Source organism: Megalops cyprinoides, chromosome 2 (genome assembly GCF_013368585.1).
Source record: "Megalops cyprinoides isolate fMegCyp1 chromosome 2, fMegCyp1.pri, whole genome shotgun sequence".
NCBI classification, from domain to species: Eukaryota; Metazoa; Chordata; class Actinopteri; order Elopiformes; family Megalopidae; genus Megalops; species Megalops cyprinoides.
The window spans coordinates 46,194,279-46,212,716 of NC_050584.1; the positions used below are offsets into that span (position 1 = coordinate 46,194,279).

Genomic DNA, 18,438 nt, shown 5'->3' on the forward strand with positions numbered 1-18,438 from the left:
CATAAATTTCAGTGGATAAACATTCAAATTAATGATTTGTATAGATCTATAGTCTATGTCTTGGTTTCAAATCATCTCTCCAGGTTTTGCCTTATGTAGTCTTAATAGCATTGCGGAAAACTAATCCTTGAAGTTAGACACCTCAAGGCTACCCTCCGGGATATATTAAGGAAAGAAACTGATTATGGAAATGGACAAAACTGGAATAAAAATGTTACAGTAAACGGGACGTGGATCTGAAAGTCACTCATACACATTCAAATATATTTTGACATGCATCAATATTTATGTATTTATTAATGTTGATGGCTCTCTCTTCAGTACGCATGGATAGATCCGTTTCAGAGTTCTGTTGGCGTGTTATATTAATGTGATTTTTAAATACGCTCAACAGAATGCCGGCCATCTACCAGAAACACCTTTCTGCTCCTCCTGAGTTATGGGGCTCAGCTGATTTAAAACCAATCAATAGCTCAAAGGTTAATCTGAGTAAATGACCCTGTCCACAACATCCAGGATGCACCACAGGGCACTGACCCTGTCCCTTCTCCAGGAGAGGCTGCCTTTGGACCTCTGCTGATAGCCCTTTACTCTGCTCTGTCTCTGCTCCGCATCGGGTTATTACTGAAGGAGCTCTAAAACAGGTAAGGCATGGGTTTGTTTTTGTTCTTCCATTTAAAGACAGCCCTTGATCACAAAATGCTTCAAATAAGAATAACACTGGAGGCCTGTGTGCTAGATGGTCTAGTTGAGAATCGTACAGAATTATTTTGTCTTGGATATGCAGGGCTTGTTGACAGTTACAAAGCTTTTCAACATCAGGGAAAATGGAACTTGGGCTGAAATTAAATCAGCATTAATGCTATTTAGGCTTTAATCTGATTGACTTCCTTTATAATAGAAGGTGGTGTGTTGACACTGAGTGTCTGCAAGTGCTACAGTGCTGAAAGCTTTGGATTTTTTCCATTAAAAATACGATTTTGTACTTATATGGTGCAATGATAGGTCATCTTTCGGATGTTTCTAGTGTGTTCTGATTGACGGTGAGTTTGATTTAATCTGAAAATAGGTGAAGTCATTCGTTGAGTGGTGTACCAACAGGCTTAAATGAATAATTCTGACACAATAAACTTAAAACGACTTTCCTCCCTGTTTACAAACACCACCCAGGACCATCAATACATCTTAGCTGGACACTACCACTATTTGCTGGAAAATCCAGTAAAATGCTATTAAAGGTCATTAAGGGTTAAAAGTCCTTATCAATTACTTGTTGACAATGAGCAAAAAATTTGAAAATGAACCATCTGAAAATTAAGTATTTGTTTGGACCTACTATACTAACTGCACAAGAAAACCAACAACATAAGGCAGACTTACCTTTCCTGAAGGTGGTTTTCATTCTTCATAGAAATCTCAATGCATTTATTCAAATGACACGCACAATTTCTTAGTAAATTCAGACATTATTAGTAATGTTAGTCTGGAAAACATCAGGTATGTTGCCAAGCCTGTGTACATTCTTGTTCATTGTGATGCTTTGCTTCCAGAAGTGGAGATGACATTACCACTCTATTGTTTGCCCAGCAGGATGGGTTCACTGTATGTGCAGTCCTTGTGGCTGCTGTCCGCGCTCTCCGCCACCCTGGCTGCCTACGACATCTGCAACGCCAAGCCCAAAGACCTGCCCCTGGAGCCCATGTGCATCTACCGCAGCCCGGAGCCCGTCCCGGACTCAGCAGAGCCGGACAAGATCCCAGAGGCCACAAACCCCCGAGTATGGGAGCTCTCCAAGGCCAACAGCCGCTTTGCCCTGTCGTTTTACAAGCACCTGGCCCAGGAGAAACCCAGCGGGTCCAACATCTTCCTGTCTCCCATCAGTATTTCCACGGCATTTGCAATGACCAAGCTGGGTGCCTGCAACACCACATTGGAGCAGATCATGAAAGTGAGCAGCCTGTGACGTAGCACCACACCGACACAATCAAACCACCGCTTCCAGTCATTCTGACATACGTCATGCTGGCCAGCTGTGAACAATGTCCATAACATACATGCTTCCTCATTTGTATGTGTAATTATAGGGCAGAAATGTTACATTACATTATTGTCATTTAGCGGACACGCTTATCCAGAGCGACTTACAGAGATTACAACTTTTACATGTTACCCATTTAGACAGCTGGATATTTACTGAGGCAGTTGTAGATTAAATACCTTGAATAAGGGTACAACAGCAGTGCCTCAGCAGGGAATCGAAACAGCAACATTTTGGTAATGAGTCCCTCTCCGTACCGCTATGCCACACTGCTGCCCATACAAATGTAACCAACATTTGTATTCTCTCCCCCCCTACTAAGACTGACTGCTGACTGCTGCTCTCTCCACACAGGTATTTGAGTTTGACACCATCAAGGAGAAGACATCCGATCAGGTTCACTTTTTCTTCGCCAAGTTGAACTGCCGGCTGTACCGCAAGAAAGACAAGACAACTGAGCTGGTCTCAGCCAACCGTCTGTTCGGAGATAAATCCCTTACTTTCAACGAGACGTACCAGAACATCAGCGAGCTTGTGTACGGGGCCAAACTGCTGCCGCTCAATTTCAAGGTCACACGTTTTCCCTGCACTGTTTAGCACCGCTCTGTGCGCGTCTGCCTTTTGCTCTGTTTTAGTTTTTTAAATCGGGGAGTCTGTCTTACAGGAGAAGCCGGATCAGTCGAGGATGATTATCAATGAGTGGATCGCGAACAAGACTGAGAACAGGATTAAGGAAACGCTGCCAGAGGGGGCACTTGACAGCAACACGGTGCTGGTTCTGGTCAACACCATTTACTTCAAGGTGAGCTGGTAATGGAGAGGAGAAGCTGGACCAAGGAAACTTTTCCTGAAAGCATCCAGGTGCAATAACATAACATTTTTAGATCACTACTGGATCTGAATGTCAGTGTCATTTTTATCTTTTCCATTTTCCTTATTTGTCAAGGAAAAGGCTGTCTGGATGAATATGCGCTTGTTTGGAATTGATTTATTTTTTAAATGGTACATGTTGGTGCCATTTGACAATAGCATCTTAAAGTTGTGTTAAATGCGTTCTTTAGCTGACTCTTCTTTGCCCTCCCCCTTTGCCATGCTTTCTCTGCCTGCTGTCTCACAGGGTCAATGGAAGAGCAAGTTTGATAAGGAGGACGTCTTCAAGGATGACTTCTTCCTCGCCGATACTACAACCTGCTCGGTGTCAATGATGCACCAGGAAACCAAATTCCGCTATGGCAGATTTGAAAAAGACAAGGTCCAGGTGCTGGAGCTGCCCTACAAGGGTGAAGACATCACAATGGTGCTGATCCTGCCTTTCAAAGGGACACCCCTATCTGAGGTCAGCATCAGAGCTTTTGCTAAAGCTATTTGACAGTTCATATTCTCATTCACAGATGCGCTCAGTTGTGTTGTTCTTATTATCTATGCAAATTAACTGATACAGCTGGGTTTTTGCTAAGGCAATTGTGGGTTACGTACCTTGCCCAAGGGTGTTCAACTGCAGTGTCCCAGCAGGGAATTGAACCAGCAACCTTTTGGCCTTACCACTATTAAATTAGCTACCTCACTGCGCAAGATGTTTTGGAACTTTATAGATCCCAACAAGGAGAAATATGTGTTTGTTTAACGTGCAGGATTCTGTTTATGCTGTGTTGTAGTCTTAAATGTACAGTGTGTGTATCTAACCTGCATTTAGGTGGAGGACAAGCTTGAGCTGAAGAAACTGACCGACTGGCTGGCTGCACTGAAGGAGACCACAGTGGCCGTACAGATGCCCCGATTTCGCATTGAGGACAGCTTCAGCCTGAAGGATAAGCTGCAGGTCTTGGGACTTGAGGATCTCTTCCACCCCCACCATGCCAGCTTGCCAGGTAGCACACCTGACCATCACTGAGCCTGAGAGAGCGTCCTCATCATTCCAACACCAGTTGGTAAACCTGACTCAGGAGGGTGTATTGTACCCTGTATGATTTGTTCAGATATGGCTGTTAACCCCAATTGACTGCAATCACAGTATTCAGTGATCAAATTTCAGAGCATTCGAATGATATATTTCGTGTCTAGCACCAGATACATGGGCAAAGAAATTTCTTTGTCCAAAGCCATCTGCAAATTTTAAGGTAATTTCAGAGTCATTGACCTCCACAAGTCAGTTGGAAGCTATAAAAAAAAATCCAAAGATGCTGAACCTAAGTTTCAGTAGCATAGATGTTCAAGGCTGCTGGGATACTTGTTACTCTATTAGGAATAGGATGTCAGAAAATCCCATCCCAATGTTTAAAATAGGAAACGTGGCAAGTGCTGACCTTGGGAAAATAATTGGATAAAGACTGCTTCTTCAAAAAAGTCTGCCATTACTAAGATGCAACATCCCGTAAAATACCATAGAGAAGTCAAATGCATGTATAAGATGCTGATGGTAGAGGTAGAAAGGAAGAGCCACTTCTGAATCAATAAGCATAAAAACACACAGCGGCTAATTGTCAGACTGCATTGTAATAATATTTGGTGTCAGGATTTCTTCAGGTGACACAGATACTGAGTTTTACAGACATATTCAGTTTGGTCTGATCTTTAGAAAAAAGCAAGCAATTCCTGGAAGCATTAACAAATTGTGTAATTTCATTTATTCCTGCAAAAAAGCTGCATGTACCTATCTGCTTAACTTTATTGTAAATAGTTAATAAAAAGGTGTGAATGAACTTGGAGGCCACAGTTTACATATTCAGTGGTGGCAGTGCGGCGTGGTGGTAAAAAGCAGGGCTTGTAATCACAAGGTTAGAGGTTTGATTCCCGACTTTGTAATTGGTGCTGTAGCCTTAGGCAAGGTACTTACCCATAATTACCTTAGTAAATATCCAGCTGTATAAATGGACAACATGTAAAGTTGTAACTGTTGTAAGTTGCTCTGGATAAGAGCGTCTACTAAATGACAATAATGTAATGTAATTCCACATTTGCTGTTCTGTGTTTTTAGGAATTGTTGAAGATGAGGCAAATAACCTGTTCATTTCAGAAGCCTTCCACAAAGCCTTCTTAGAGGTATGTTTGGGGTAGCATGTTTAGACATAAACATTTCTTACATTAAGAGTGGGCTACACAACTGTAACTCTGTAGCACTGTGGATCCCCGATACAAACCGTAAGCAATGTCTGCATCTGATTACTGAAACTTGGGGTTCTGCGGGGGAGGATTCGGTTTCCCTTTGACAAACTACCGGTCGCACTTAATCGGAACAACTTACCTTCACACAATCCATTTCAAGTGGGAAAAGACTGTTTGAGCTAAGAGTAACGACACTACTTATTCAAGCTATTTGTCAAGAGTAATGGAACTACGTATTCAAGCTATTTGTCAGGTGGTTTGTGTTCAACTTTGACTGCCAGAATTGTAATAACAAACATCACACACACAGGTGAACGAGGAGGGCAGCGAGGCGTCGGCGGCGACCGCGGTGGTGGCGGTCGGCCGCTCCATAAACCTCAACCGTGAGCGGTTCATCGCCAATCACCCCTTCCTCCTGCTCATCCGGGAATCCACCATCAACACCATGGTGTTCACAGGTCGTGTAGCTGACCCCTGCTCCAGCAGCTAGTGACACGCGCTCCCCAGTGACACCTGATTACCTTAGAGCGGGGGGGGGGGGGGGGGCGGGGGGTGCAGGGACGCCACACTGCAAACAGAACCATACAGTCACTGTTGTAATTTATACCCACTGAAGAGAATGAAATGCTGCTGTCTATGTTTTGTTCTTTGTTGCTCCTCCAAAATAAATGAACAGGGAAAAAAAACAAAAGGCATAAACGGGTTTGTGATTTGGAAGGCAACAGCGCTCAATGTGAACATACTTATGCTACTGGCAAGGCGGTTAGCAAAAGTTCAGTTCAGCTGGTGCAGCATATAATGTATCTCATAAAATGGGGAAAAAAGAAACATTTTCACAAATCACAAAAACTCCAAAAAAATATGTATATATTTCAGACAAGGTCACATGGCCTTGAATCCCATACACCAACCCCACTACCATAAAAAGGCCTTCCCATCACAGCACCTCTTACTAAATATCAGCATTATTTTCTAGTGGAAATAAAGCCTCAGGACCCACTTATCACTCATACTTCTAAACTTCTAAATGCTTACAGTGTACATGTTAGACATACACATTATATGTCTTCATTGTCAAAAATGACACCAGCATGCTTCTGAGTAGTTCATCGTTTAAGGCGCTCTCCTCAATGGGTCGGCCTGGGTCCCACCATCTCACTGCGCTCAGGCTCCCTACCATTTGTCAGATGCCTGCGTTGCCTGGACGACGTCATAGTGCATGGTGTGATGCAGCTCAGAACTGCTGTCATCTGCATGCGATTGAATCAGAGGATTGTATTCGTCTCACCTCAGCATTTGTCTCACTCCTGCTCAATTGCCCAGGTTGCTGCGGTGAGACAAGCATAGCATACAATTGGAAAGCCCAAAAATACAATGGCATTTAACAGGGGAGTAAGTATTAAAAAAAACACAGAAGTCATAGATGACATTTCTGAGTTATGAAAACAGCGTTTATTTCATATTAGAAATGCATGGGTCTTGCCATAACAAACAAAACTTTGGGCCATTCACACACTAATTAGACAGTCAAAGTTTCCTTCACAGTAACACTTAAAGTGCTTTAGTTCTTTTCAGAAAGAGAGTGAGTGTTTAAAATGAGGGAACATTGTTTGGCTATTGAACGTGGTGCAGTAGTGGTTGTGAAGTTCATTTCATTTACACAAAGTAAAAAAAAAAAAAAAACTTTGGCCCCAAAAATGACCCTAGGCAATAAATCTAACTCTTCTTTTACAGGCATTACCCCAAAGCTTAACTCCTAAACTACAAATGTATTCAGAACAATTATTTTAAAGTGGACCATGCAATCTAAAGACACAACTAAAGCAAAACCTCCAAAACACTGATTCAGAAAAAGTAAGTTGAGGACACAAAAATTCAGTTATTGTAAAGCTTTTAGCTTTTAGAAGTATTTTTTCATTCCAGTTTGCTAATTATAATTAATACATTTCTAATCATTGCTTTTTTTGTGATTGCTTTTTTAACATTTTGTAATCCAAACAAAATGAGCAATGATGTTATTAGAATTGTTTCATTTCATCATGTTCATGAAAATGGTTTTTAAGCAAGAAAAATGTATATAAAAACAAATGTAATAAATACATTTGACAAGGTAAAAGAAAATAAGGATGCTGAAAGAATAAAGGAGATTCCCCAAGAACAAGAAAAAAATCAATGTCCACTAAGTAAAATCATGATATCACCACCTATAAAAACTAAATATGGTGTCCTCAAATTACTTCATTTGAATATTTTGGTATTTTTGTAACATTATTTTGCCCCACACACGGTGCATTGTGTTCAGCCTGATTTCTAAGCGTTTGACGAGACAATGTGCGCAGCAAGAACTATGTTATAAGAAATGTAGTTTCACCATTCTATTGAGAAAGTGTGTTCAAACTCCCTCTGAAAGTCCTGTGCTGGAATCCTGTCTTTGACACAACCCATCCCACCACAAGATGGATACACTAAAGAAGCTCATCTAAGGCCAGCATTCAGTGTGTTTCACAGCTCATATTTCACAGCTCAGCTGCACTGGAGTAGCTTGGTGTAAAAAAACAAAAAAAAACGGTATGGCAGACCTAGTACAGTGCTACAGGTCGTAACTGATAACCTTTCACTAGCTTGTTAAGATTCCTTTGAAAAATTCACATACAATACAGAGGTAAATGGGCAAAAAAAAAAAACAACCATAAACGCACATTAAAATGCTGTAATGCAAAGCTGTGGTGAATTGTGAGAGAAAGCTCGTTCATGTCATCGATGTTAAATAACACCTTTTAGTATTACATCCACGCATGAAAATTGTTTAAATATTCATATTTACACTATAAATATACATTTCTCTTCTTGTTGGTTGGCTATTAAAGCTTTAAAATAAAGATTTAAAACGATTTCAGACTTTTTTAAAATTGCACCGAGATAAAAAGGCAGAATGGTAGCACTTCCTTCAGTGCTGGGTGGGATCACTCTAAGTACCCAAAGGCCACAGAGGGTCTCTGCTTCCTATTACACTTTTCTACTTTTTGCATACTCTAAGAGGGCAAATTGCACATTTCCAATGTTAAACAAATGTGATTCAATCAATAAAGCACATTCTGTGTACAGATCCATGTTCTGATGACAACTTCAGCTTCAGAATAAGGGGGAAATTGGCTTGAAATGAATTGCTTATTTAAACAAATCTATCGTTAATCATTGTGAAAAAAGGCTGATTGTTTCTCACCTGGCCAATGTCACTAGAAAATCATCTATCATACTTAAATCTTGTACACAATTGGTGCAACAGTGCTATGAAAGCAGCACAATATTTCATTTCAGAAACAGGAATTCCCTGCTTTAAATCTGAGACAACAGTGAGATTTCTTTAATATATTCTACATGTGGAGCACGAAGAACTCCTCAGTAGAAAGATATAGATTAATACCATACCAATTGGTGGAACATATGCTTTTCTGAAGAATTATTTTTGAACAGTGAACAAAGAAAGAGATTTAAGGACTGAAGATTTAATGCTAGTTAAACATCCTTTTAGAGCGCTTCGGAAGTTCTCACAGCCACTGTGTGAGTGGCCCCACAGTTAATGAGTAATGCCATTTTGATGTGTAACACCGAACCATCTGGTATATCCATCGCAACAGTTTTAATAACCGTGTCGCTACCTTAGCTTCAAAATATTAGTTGTAATATGTTTATTATGCCTGTTTATCTTAGTTCACCACTACCACTAATGCTGTAATAACATACTTTTTACAATACAAAAGCAACTAATATTTGAAATGTGTCAAGCTGTTTTTTTCTCCAAACTGCACTTGTGAAACATAGCTCATATATAATGTAAGATTTCACCCCTGGATACAGAAAGAATCCCAAAAATGTAGTCTATATTAAACCTCAAATATAAACAAGTTAGCGTAAAAAAAAAAAAAATGAGTAAGTAACATAAAATACCTGATATCTGCTGTAGTAAGTGTTGAGGACGTGTCTCTGCCCTGATGTGTAACCGGAGGTGCGCATAGAGAAAGTGGAGATCTGGTAGTATCTATTAGGTGAAGCAAGTGAGTGAAAACCCAATAGAAAAATCAGTAGCTGTTTTTATGCTCGCATTCAAGCGATTAAAAATCCTGTCACACCCACATCTGATTCACAGCTCAGTTTAAAAAAAAAGACTGAACATTGGTAACAGCTAGACCACTCTGCTGCCTTAGCATTTCCTTTAAACATTTTTAAGTTTTTTGTTTTTTTTAAGGTAAGTCTTACTTGCTGTATAAATACAATTTTGCTTAAATACATGTATATATAATATATATCTATAGAGTCATTAAAAATCATTATTTATAGTTTTAAACATCTTTCTATTAGTGCTCGATGTAGTCGTTTTGGCTTGCACGTGCAGGAGGAGGAATCAAACCCTTGTTTTTTCCTTTTCCATTATTTTGGTTGTCAGGGAGGCGCCTCTGGTTTGCGGACTCGTCTCAGAACTCCATTTGCACCAACCTGTCAATCACTCAAACGTAACAGCGATACATGGCAATTTCAAAATACTCAAAGAGCTTCAGTCATGTGGCTACGGCAAAGGACCTCCCTTCTGAAGATGGTGCATTCTGCTCCATTGATTATGGTCCTCCCCCGGTGTTTTCCACATTCCCGGTTAATATCCTCCTGCTTTGCCACAAAGACAGTTCATTAAGATAACAACAAACGCAATCATTTTGATTTTCTGTTGTTGTCGTTCACTTGCATTTCTTCTTCTGTCGCCTCCCTGCCCTGGAAACACAGACGCAGGTATTCCACAGAAGTGACTTTTTTTGTTTTTTTGTCCCCTCCCCCCCCCCAGCTCTGACTGCCAACAGTCACATGCAGTCTAAAGCTGAACAAGGTACAAAATGACAGCTGCCTTTTTCCAAAGCAGTCAACACGTATTACCAGATAAAACAGTCAAAAACATACAAAAAACAAGAAATTCACCTACAGTTCTGCAGAGTGCATGCACCAATCTGCTTGTAGCAGAGCTGTATTGCGTATTGATATGTGTGTATGAGAGGTAACTGAATCCAGAGAGGTAACTGTAGTTTAGCTTATCTGCAGTTGAAGTCCGTTTTGTGTTCTCTCTTTAAATGTAAAAAAAACATTCAGCAGCTGATTTCATCATTTGGAAAGTATTAAAAAACTAGAAGGTGTTCAAGGAAAATATAAATACAGATAAATAAAGCAATCTCTCAATTCCACTGGCTTTTTTAATGATGCTTATGCCAATATTATTTTTGAGCCAGCTGGACTACTTAAATGCATAAAGTTTTCTGTGAGCACTCATAATCTACATGTAACTTTTTTCCCAGCATGTCCCCACCAGTTACTATGGGTAGTTGAGCTGGTTTGGTCCACAGTTGCCTTTCTTTTCACTGTTTGTGCAAGTTGCTTGAAGCAATACGTGCTCATTTAAACTGAGAGATAAAAACAATTAAAAGCAGAAGGACTTATTAAATACTCCAACTGACAACACACTGAATCTTGATCAGTCTCAGGGGTGGGGGTACAACAGAAGGTATCAAATCTTACTGGTTATTATTATTAATATTAGTAAATAAGAGAGGCATGGGACAATTTATGACCCACCTCATTCAACAAGATTGTCTCAAGGCAAATGGTGAGGACATGAAATATTATATCATCTGAAACAAATTCTTACTTCTAAAGTTGCAGGTATGTTGCCTGGCACTGAAGCTTTTGGCAAAGTCACAACTACACCTTGACTGTAGAGGATAATGTTGAATCATAATCTCAAGGTGTGTCTTGCTGCATTTTTTAACCCTGGTCTCTGTAAGTAACGTCAATAAAACAAGTACAAAAGCTGAAACGTAAGTATAACACGGGTAAGGACAAGACGCACCACACCCGCTGGGGCTGTGAGGTCGCTGAAGGGTGGCGGTTGTTCTTCTGTTACATTTTCCTGCCCAGTTTCACTGTTAAGGTAGATGTGGTATAAGTGAGACACTCCATATACAAGTAACTGTACTATAAAATGTATGTAGTATTACAATTATGTAGGTAACCTTAGTGTATGCCCTGTTTGCAAAGTATCATTAGCTAACGGCATGAATACAAAGATCTACTTAAAAAAAACTCCTTCAGACTCCCCTTTTCATTTTCTGCTGAGAAAAAAAGGGGTGGTTAGTCATCTTTCAGCATGACAAGCCACCCCTCTTTTGATAGGACATGGTAAATGAGTAAGCCTTGCTGGTGCTCCCCCATCTCCTTTCTGTTTTCAGACCTTCTCCATGGGAGAGCGGAGAGCCTGGAATCCGACGCATCCACGTGAGTAATTTGAAAAGAGAACTGAGCCCGGCTTTCCACCATGACCTCACCACCCCGGCCCTCCGGGCTCTTCCATCAATCGGGGCCGGTGGTTGAAACCGAGGGCTGGACGGGCTCTCCAAAGGAGGAGGCGCCGCCCCCTCCGCTGCCCTCTGCCTCTTCCTGACTGGGGGATTCGTCCTCGTTGTGGCCACCCCGGGAGGTGACGGTGGTGGTCTCTGGGGAGGCACTGTGGGAGACCTCCTGAGGGGCGCAGCCTGGGTGGTTCTTGCGGAAATGCTGGTTGAGGATGGCCTGGAAGGGGAAGCTCTTGCCGCAGACATGGCAGTGGAATGGCTTGTTCCCTGTGTGCTTGCGGATGTGGTACTCCAGCTGGTCCTTGCGCGTGTACTTCTTGCCGCAGATGCGGCAGACGAAGGGCGTGATGCCCATGTGCAGGCGCATGTGCCGGTCGAGGCTGCCCTTCTGGTTGAAGGACTTGCAGCAGTAGATGCAGGTGAGGCGGGGGTTGTAGCGGAACCAGCGATCACCTACCTGCTCGCGCAGGTACTCCTCGTATCCTCCCATGTCAAAAACAGCCTGCTCCTCCCCCTGGAGAAAAAAAAAGGTGCGAGGGAACAAATCAACAGGTAAATAAAAAAAATTCTACTGGACAATGGATCGAGACACATTTACGCAACAAAAACACAAAGCCCATTCATCTCAGTATCAACAGTATCACGTATACTTTATATATAACATATGAAAACATTTTGACACAAGTTCTCTCTTAAATTAAACTGCAAAACATGCTGACAGGAGAATAGACTAAAATAAGTGTGTTATCTAGCTATCTAGCTATCAGGAGAATAGAATAGTTATTGTGAGCGAAGAAGGGAAAGCTTAGCGCACAAACTTACTTACAAACTTACTGACATCCACTTTAAATATGTGGAGTTTCCAATTCTCCTGCATTCATTACATGAATTTCAGGACTTGAAGAAAGGAGCGATTCTCCCTTTGTGTCCCCCTGTGCGCAGGCGGTGTGTGCTCACAGGGTGATCACACGGTCATACCTGTGAGGTGGGATGCCTCTGGTCGTCCACTCTCCCCGGAGACTCGCTCTTGGCTCTCTGTCGGTCCGCCATCACCACCACGCTATCTGTCGGACTGAACCTGGCAAGGCCGACACAAGAGAAGACTCACAAAGTCACAGACGCCCTTGCTTCTAAAAATAAGCATCTTGTCATCTATGTGTCAAAGAAGGAAATTCTTATTTAAGACTTTGCTGTTTATGTGTAGTATTGCGATGTGTTTTGGATTCTGTGATCTAGTGACTGATGTATTATAGTATACTTGGCTTCTGTTGTCTAGTCAGGTTGCACAAGATAACTTAGGGTAGGGCTTGAATAGTGTTCTGCTCACACTCACTGGCCTGGGAGTGTTGTTAGCCTGATCTGACACTGTTACTCATTCAACTTCCTGTTCTGTTGTGCAGGAAGTTGCTCTGGAGAAGAGCATCTGCTAAATGAATGTAATATAATGTAACCTCATGTCATGTAAAGACTTAAGCACACACACCTTTCTGTCTCACTGAAGCTGCTGGAGGGCTGTGAGCTCTTGACCCCAGAGGCCCCAGTGGCAAAGCTTTCCTGCGGCAGCGCTCGATGTCCCGTAGTGTCGATCACCATGGCGGCCACCTCCTCGGCACTGCTCCCCTCCTCCCCCGACGCCTGGGTCTCCGCCCCCATCCACTCCTCCAGCCTCTCCGTCTTAATCCGCAGCCCGTCCACCACCCGCACGTCCTCCTCGCCCCCGCGTCCTGCCTCCAGCCCCGTCTCTACGTACCACTGCCCTGCCCGGTTTATCCGCAGTATGGGCTCCTTGCCCCCGACGCTGCTCACCCCTCCCAGTCCCTCCGTGCCCAGTCCACTGTGCTCCACGATCTGGGGGCTCATGGACTCTCCCGGGGGGCTGACCTCCCGCACCTCCCTGACGTCCCGGATCTCTATCACGCCCTCTCCGCCCCCTCCCCGCGCACCAACGCCCCGCGGGCTGCTGTGCCGAGGGCTGAGAGAGCGCGGCCCCCCGCCACCGCCCCCCCTCCCTGACTCCAAGGTCCGCCCCCCGCCCCTGTGCGCCTGCCCGCCGCCACCCCCCAGTTCTTCCTCCACGTCAGCCACGCTGATCTTGAAGTGGATGCCCTCCAGGATCTGCGTGCAGCGGTCGATGATGTGCTGCATCTGCAGGAAGCTGGCGGCCGTCAGGTAGCTGATGATGTCGGCCAGCTGCAGGCAGAGGCGCCCAGTGTAGCAGAAGGACAGGAGCTGCTCGAACACTGAGGGGTTGCGGATCACTGAGATTGACACCGTGCTCATCTCGCTCAGCGACATGTGGTCCCGGAAGTACGGCGAGCTGGCGGCCAGGACCACCTTGTGGGCCCGGAAGCTCTGGCCCTGCACGTTGACCACGATGTCGCACAGGCGCCCCTGCATGCGCAGTTGGTTGAGGTGGGACAGCACGGAGTTGCTGAAGTCGGGGATGTCCAGCTGGATGCTGCCTGCTCGCTCCATCGCGCTTATGGGCTCAACCTGATCATAGACAACAACTGTAGCTAGCTCAGACTGGCATGGTACATCAAAGTCTCGGCAATAACAACTGGTACCAATACAAACTATTTTTACCTAGTTAATGCACATCTGTAAGATTTAATGACACGACACGTATGAGCAATGACGTTTTCATCACGAGTTACACTATTCTTATAGCTACCTGACAATCGTTTACTAACCGCACTGACAAGTTAGATGCTTAAATCAGTCTTACTGTAGCTCATTAACATTAATAAGACGCCAAAGGACGCAGCTAGTAAGCTGGCGATGGCTATCTGGAGAGACACGGACATGCCTAGCTACCTAGCTAGCTTGTTCTGGGGAAAAAGTTCATCAAGCGAACTAGTCCGCCCCGACAGACTACAAAAAGAAGCAATACACCAGTTCGTCCCACGATATGTGACATTTTATTTGTAAAACATCATATAAGTGTCCGTCTTTTCTTTCCTAAGTTGATGATGTAGCTAATGCAGTCTAACCAAGGGTTACAAGATAGCTAGATAACACACTTATTTTAGTCTACAAACAAAACACCAACATATTAGCAAGATAGCATTAGGTTGATAGCTCACTTCTGGCCATGTAGTGAGATAAGTTCTAGCTAGCTAGCTATACAACATGCACATCTTACGTATTTTATTCTCGTTGTCGTTCTGCCTACCGATGAAGCTCATTCACTACACCCGCGCCGAAGCCCCCCTTCTCGGTCAACGCAACATACTGCAGGACGGTGATCAGCCGAAGCCTACCCAGTATCACTCTGTTGCCAGAAACGGGGTGTTGCCTGGTTTAACCCCAAGTCTCAAAAACAAAGCATGAAACACCCTACAAATAACTAAATATTACACGTAACCGTAGCCTAAAGAGGTGTGCAAATTTCAAATTGTCATGCATCACTAAGTATTTTTTTTTAAATCTGGCTTTTTAGGCTATTCCCTCTCGCCGCTCACATACTTCCATTACACGGGGCGGGCCAAAATACAGTTAAAGACGCTTAATCTTTCGGGAAATGTTGTTCTTTCCGAGGTATTTCTGTCGAAGAGAAGTAAGATACAGGATGCATAGAACTTCCAGTCCCATCATGCCTTGTTGCAAAAGGCTATGCTGGGATTCTGGGGAAAGTAGTTCGCTTGTAGTTTTTTATGAGGAACATTAGTATGCGACATCAGCTTCTATGTTTTATTCAGTATAGCTTATTCACAATACAATTTATTCAGAATGCATCTTTTTTTATATAGGCTGTGGTTATCGTGGTCTTCGACATGCAGTATAACAATGACATGTAGTTAAATGGGCTACATTTTTCTCAATGTCATAATTCAGGACGATTCAAGTTCAATTTGAATTCAATTGATGAGATACAAGTAATACTCTACCGTGCTAGCCAACAAAAGACAGAATGATATAGGCTTAAAGAATTGTAAAATGAGAACATTAGCCTATAGCCTCCGACAATCTCTCAGAAAAGATAGTATCAGTTCATTCAAAATGCGCACTGATTACAACATGGCATGGACTTGGTGGATATACGGTTACCCAAATTCACACATCTAGATATGTCTAGATACATCAGTTATACTCTCCTTCTTTGAGATGAGTAAGCTGACGTAAATTCGATCATCGTGGACAGCACAAAGTAAAGCAGTCGACATTTATCCTCCCCGTCAGATCACAGAAAACCACTTGCGGTCGATTGGACTGGACGCTCAACTGACAGGAGGCTTTCTTTTCAACTCTAACAAGTTTCCTCGCGGCATTTTTGACGACCCGCGAGCGCACATTTCCTTACTTAAATCTGCCGCAACAGTGTTGTATCTACGAAGAAGCCACACAGTAGGCTAGTTATAACCCACATGCATTTCAAGGAGGTTTATAAACCTTCATGCGTACGTCCAAAACGCTCACGCCCTATTGAAGGAATTGCCCTTAAGGTGTGTGCTGAGCTTATATTTTATCTTATATAAATATCTTATATTTTATTTTGCCTTGTAATGTTTGTTAAAGGCTATGTGGAATCAAAGATGATGATCTTTGAAAATTCGAAAGTGATAGCTGACTGACAAGGAAAACGTCACTATCCCCCCATTGCATTCACATTCTAGAGGTAACATTCAGTTAGCTCATGTCTTTCAACAGCCGTTTTGCGTCTAATCTAATTAAATTTCCCCAAATCTGACCATTTTGCATATAGACTAGGCTACTGGTTATAGCTTGACAATTATCTTAAATTATGCAGCCTAGATGGTAGTCTTATATTTGCATGCGCATACGCACGTAATTATTGTGCAACTATTTAAACATGTCGACATGTGTGGTTGAACGGTTCAGTGTTGGTATTTATGGCTTGCAGTCTGAGTATGCCGCCCTGCTCCAGCTTGATGGACTCGTTGCCGGTCTGCAATCGCACGAAGTCGTGGATACGGGATGGGACATCACAGACAAATGTGCCATGTGTATGATTCGTGGAAAGCTCAATCCTTCCGGGATCTGAAATTCGACACAGATAGTGTGCTTTAATTTTCCGAGTCCTGTGTGTGTGTGTGTGTGTGTGTGTGTGTATGTATGTATTGCAACAGACAGTTATTCCAAATTGTTACTCTTCCGAAACAATCAGCATGCATCGTATTGATGGGACGTAAACTACTCCTGCATGAGTGACCTACCCACGATAACAATCGTTGCTGGATTGCTAGTTTTCGATCGAACGTAATCCAGTCCTTCCACGTTGTATTCGCAAGTTACATCGATTTCATTTAATAGTGAGGTGGACTGCCATATCATTAGCTGTTTTCCCATCATGATTGCATGATTGCAAGGCAGCCCATTAATGGCGAACCCGTCCCGGTACACACTACAGCTGGCGGCCTGCTGTCCGGGCACTGAACAGTTAAGCTGGACACTGTCATTCATCATAACCACCAGCGGACTCACTGTTAGCACCGGCTTTTCGACGATTCCTGTTGTAACATAAAAAGAAAGAACAACAATAAAAACGCAGATAGATTGAAAAAAATACTATCAACAGAAGATACCAAAGAGGACAGCACATTTCTCACGCTGTATCGCATGTGAACATGTGACCACAGACTTACCCCACACCACCACTACTTCATCGTCACTAGAAACAGATTCATAGTCTTGCAGTGTGTAGTCACACCGAACACTTGTTCGGGCCCCGGCCGACCGCCTTCCCAAAAGGTGACGTGAGGACACGAGGAACTGGCAAGTGTATGTATGAGTCTGCAGCGACATCAAAGGTGTTGTCCTCTGATCATTGTAAAGGCGGCAGAAGCCACCGGTGTAATCGATGGGAACACCGCAAAGCACGCGCACCCACTCTCCCTCCGAAATTTCGGATGAATTGACATTGATCCACGGCTTATCTGCAACAGATGGATGTACTGGATGTTACATAAACGCGTATGTTTGTCTGTAACTGACTAAACTATTTGATTAGGCTAAACAGCAAATGAAGCACTCATTCTTAAATCACAAACAAAATATCTTACTGCTCCAGTATGATATTGCAGCTCTGCTAAAACCTGTAAAAGAAACAAGAGACATATTCTTTCATCAAGGCTTAATTCATTTTTGTGTATTAAGTCAATACTAATTTCACACATAGGCCTATAACACTTTCTCACAGGGACAACCTCAAAGCGCAGTGTCTTTTCAGTTACAAATCAAACCATAAATAACGCAGCGTCAATGAAACATGGGGACGTGTCACATATTACACACGTCACGCATTGCGTTCACGTTTTTGGGTCGAATTCAGTCAGCTAAATAGTAAAACAGCCTATCATAAACCAATTCTACATGGGAACAAAAATCCAGCAAAACAATCTTTATTGCTTACCTGAAGTCATGACGAGAGCGATCCAAAAACATGACATTATTGGCGTCAGGGGAAGGTTTGGGAAACGGGACATGGTATTGTTTGTAAGACAATGGAAAGTGCAAGGAAATTGTACCTCGTCTACTAACTAAAGATCTGTGAGCATGCTCTCTGTCAGCGGACCTGATTTTGTTCAGAAATTCCCTTTAAGTGACCAGGAGGGCAGTAACCCACAACTACACGTGCATGGGGTATCAGCATTATTTTACTTGAGAATTGAGCAGCATCTAGCGACAGTTTAGGGTATTGTACTGACAATCTGTGTTAGATCCATCCTCTTTGATCCAGCGTGAATTACGTGAATTCTGCAGTATTTGGCGCAGTGAGGCTTATTGTAAAGCTGACTTTAGTCTGACAGTTAATCAGAGTAAGATAAAAATGAGCTATGCAAGGGTGTTTGTCTTTACTTCACTGTACTTTCATAGCAGAGTTTCAATCACAAGACTAAAACACATTCAAGGAAAGGAAAATAAAACTTAAGTTTCAGTATCTGCAGA

General features: G+C 42.8%; 3 protein-coding genes across 4 annotated transcripts; 1 reads left to right on the plus strand and 2 right to left on the minus strand.

Annotated features, from left to right (window-relative positions):
- Positions 1-526: 526 nt before the first annotated feature.
- On the plus strand, positions 527-5,848 carry serpinc1 (serpin peptidase inhibitor, clade C (antithrombin), member 1). Of its 2 annotated transcripts, none has more exons than XM_036553368.1 (8): positions 527-644; positions 1,588-1,948; positions 2,393-2,608; positions 2,703-2,840; positions 3,156-3,374; positions 3,732-3,906; positions 5,013-5,077; positions 5,451-5,848. In XM_036553368.1, the coding sequence occupies exons 2-8, from the start codon at positions 1,592-1,594 to the stop codon at positions 5,628-5,630; spliced, it is 1,350 nt and encodes a 449-aa protein (XP_036409261.1). In that variant the 5' UTR covers positions 527-644; positions 1,588-1,591; the 3' UTR covers positions 5,631-5,848. The 2 variants fall into 2 exon arrangements, with proteins under 2 accessions (XP_036409261.1, XP_036409252.1); XM_036553359.1 differs by having other exon boundaries at positions 1,591-1,948.
- A 4,666-nt stretch (positions 5,849-10,514) lies between these two features.
- zbtb37 (zinc finger and BTB domain containing 37) lies at positions 10,515-16,295 on the minus strand. Its single transcript, XM_036522353.1, has 4 exons — positions 14,705-16,295; positions 13,013-14,022; positions 12,508-12,607; positions 10,515-12,043 (listed from the first exon to the last, which is right to left on the minus strand). Exons 2-4 carry the CDS (start codon positions 14,002-14,004, stop codon positions 11,528-11,530), a joined length of 1,608 nt encoding a protein of 535 aa, XP_036378246.1. The 5' UTR covers positions 14,005-14,022; positions 14,705-16,295; the 3' UTR covers positions 10,515-11,527.
- On the minus strand, positions 16,292-18,061 carry LOC118773421. The gene is made up of 5 exons (XM_036522354.1): positions 17,903-18,061; positions 17,553-17,585; positions 17,136-17,426; positions 16,707-17,000; positions 16,292-16,530 (listed from the first exon to the last, which is right to left on the minus strand). The coding sequence occupies exons 1-5, from the start codon at positions 17,973-17,975 to the stop codon at positions 16,337-16,339; spliced, it is 885 nt and encodes a 294-aa protein (XP_036378247.1). The 5' UTR covers positions 17,976-18,061; the 3' UTR covers positions 16,292-16,336.
- Between the last annotated feature and the right edge of the window lie 377 nt (positions 18,062-18,438).

What these genes read in the sequence shown, in the direction of transcription:
- serpinc1 (XM_036553368.1), top strand. Translation starts at nt 1,592, where the DNA reads ATGGGTTCACTGTATGTGCAGTCCTTGTGGCTGCTGTCCGCGCTCTCC. An exon ending in CATTGGAGCAGATCATGAAA is followed by an intron (nt 1,949 to 2,392) that starts GTGAGCAGCCTG and finishes CTCTCCACACAG; the next exon opens with GTATTTGAGTTTGACACCAT. An exon ending in TCCACAAAGCCTTCTTAGAG is followed by an intron (nt 5,078 to 5,450) that starts GTATGTTTGGGG and finishes TCACACACACAG; the next exon opens with GTGAACGAGGAGGGCAGCGA.
- zbtb37 (XM_036522353.1), bottom strand. Translation starts at nt 14,004, where the DNA reads ATGGAGCGAGCAGGCAGCATCCAGCTGGACATCCCCGACTTCAGCAAC. An exon ending in AGCTTCAGTGAGACAGAAAG is followed by an intron (nt 12,608 to 13,012) that starts GTGTGTGTGCTT and finishes CGGCCTTGCCAG; the next exon opens with GTTCAGTCCGACAGATAGCG. An exon ending in AGAGGCATCCCACCTCACAG is followed by an intron (nt 12,044 to 12,507) that starts GTATGACCGTGT and finishes TTTTTTCTCCAG; the next exon opens with GGGGAGGAGCAGGCTGTTTT.
- LOC118773421 (XM_036522354.1), bottom strand. Translation starts at nt 17,975, where the DNA reads ATGTCCCGTTTCCCAAACCTTCCCCTGACGCCAATAATGTCATGTTTT. An exon ending in TGAAGTAGTGGTGGTGTGGG is followed by an intron (nt 17,001 to 17,135) that starts GTAAGTCTGTGG and finishes ATGTTACAACAG; the next exon opens with GAATCGTCGAAAAGCCGGTG. An exon ending in AGCAACGATTGTTATCGTGG is followed by an intron (nt 16,531 to 16,706) that starts GTAGGTCACTCA and finishes GTCGAATTTCAG; the next exon opens with ATCCCGGAAGGATTGAGCTT.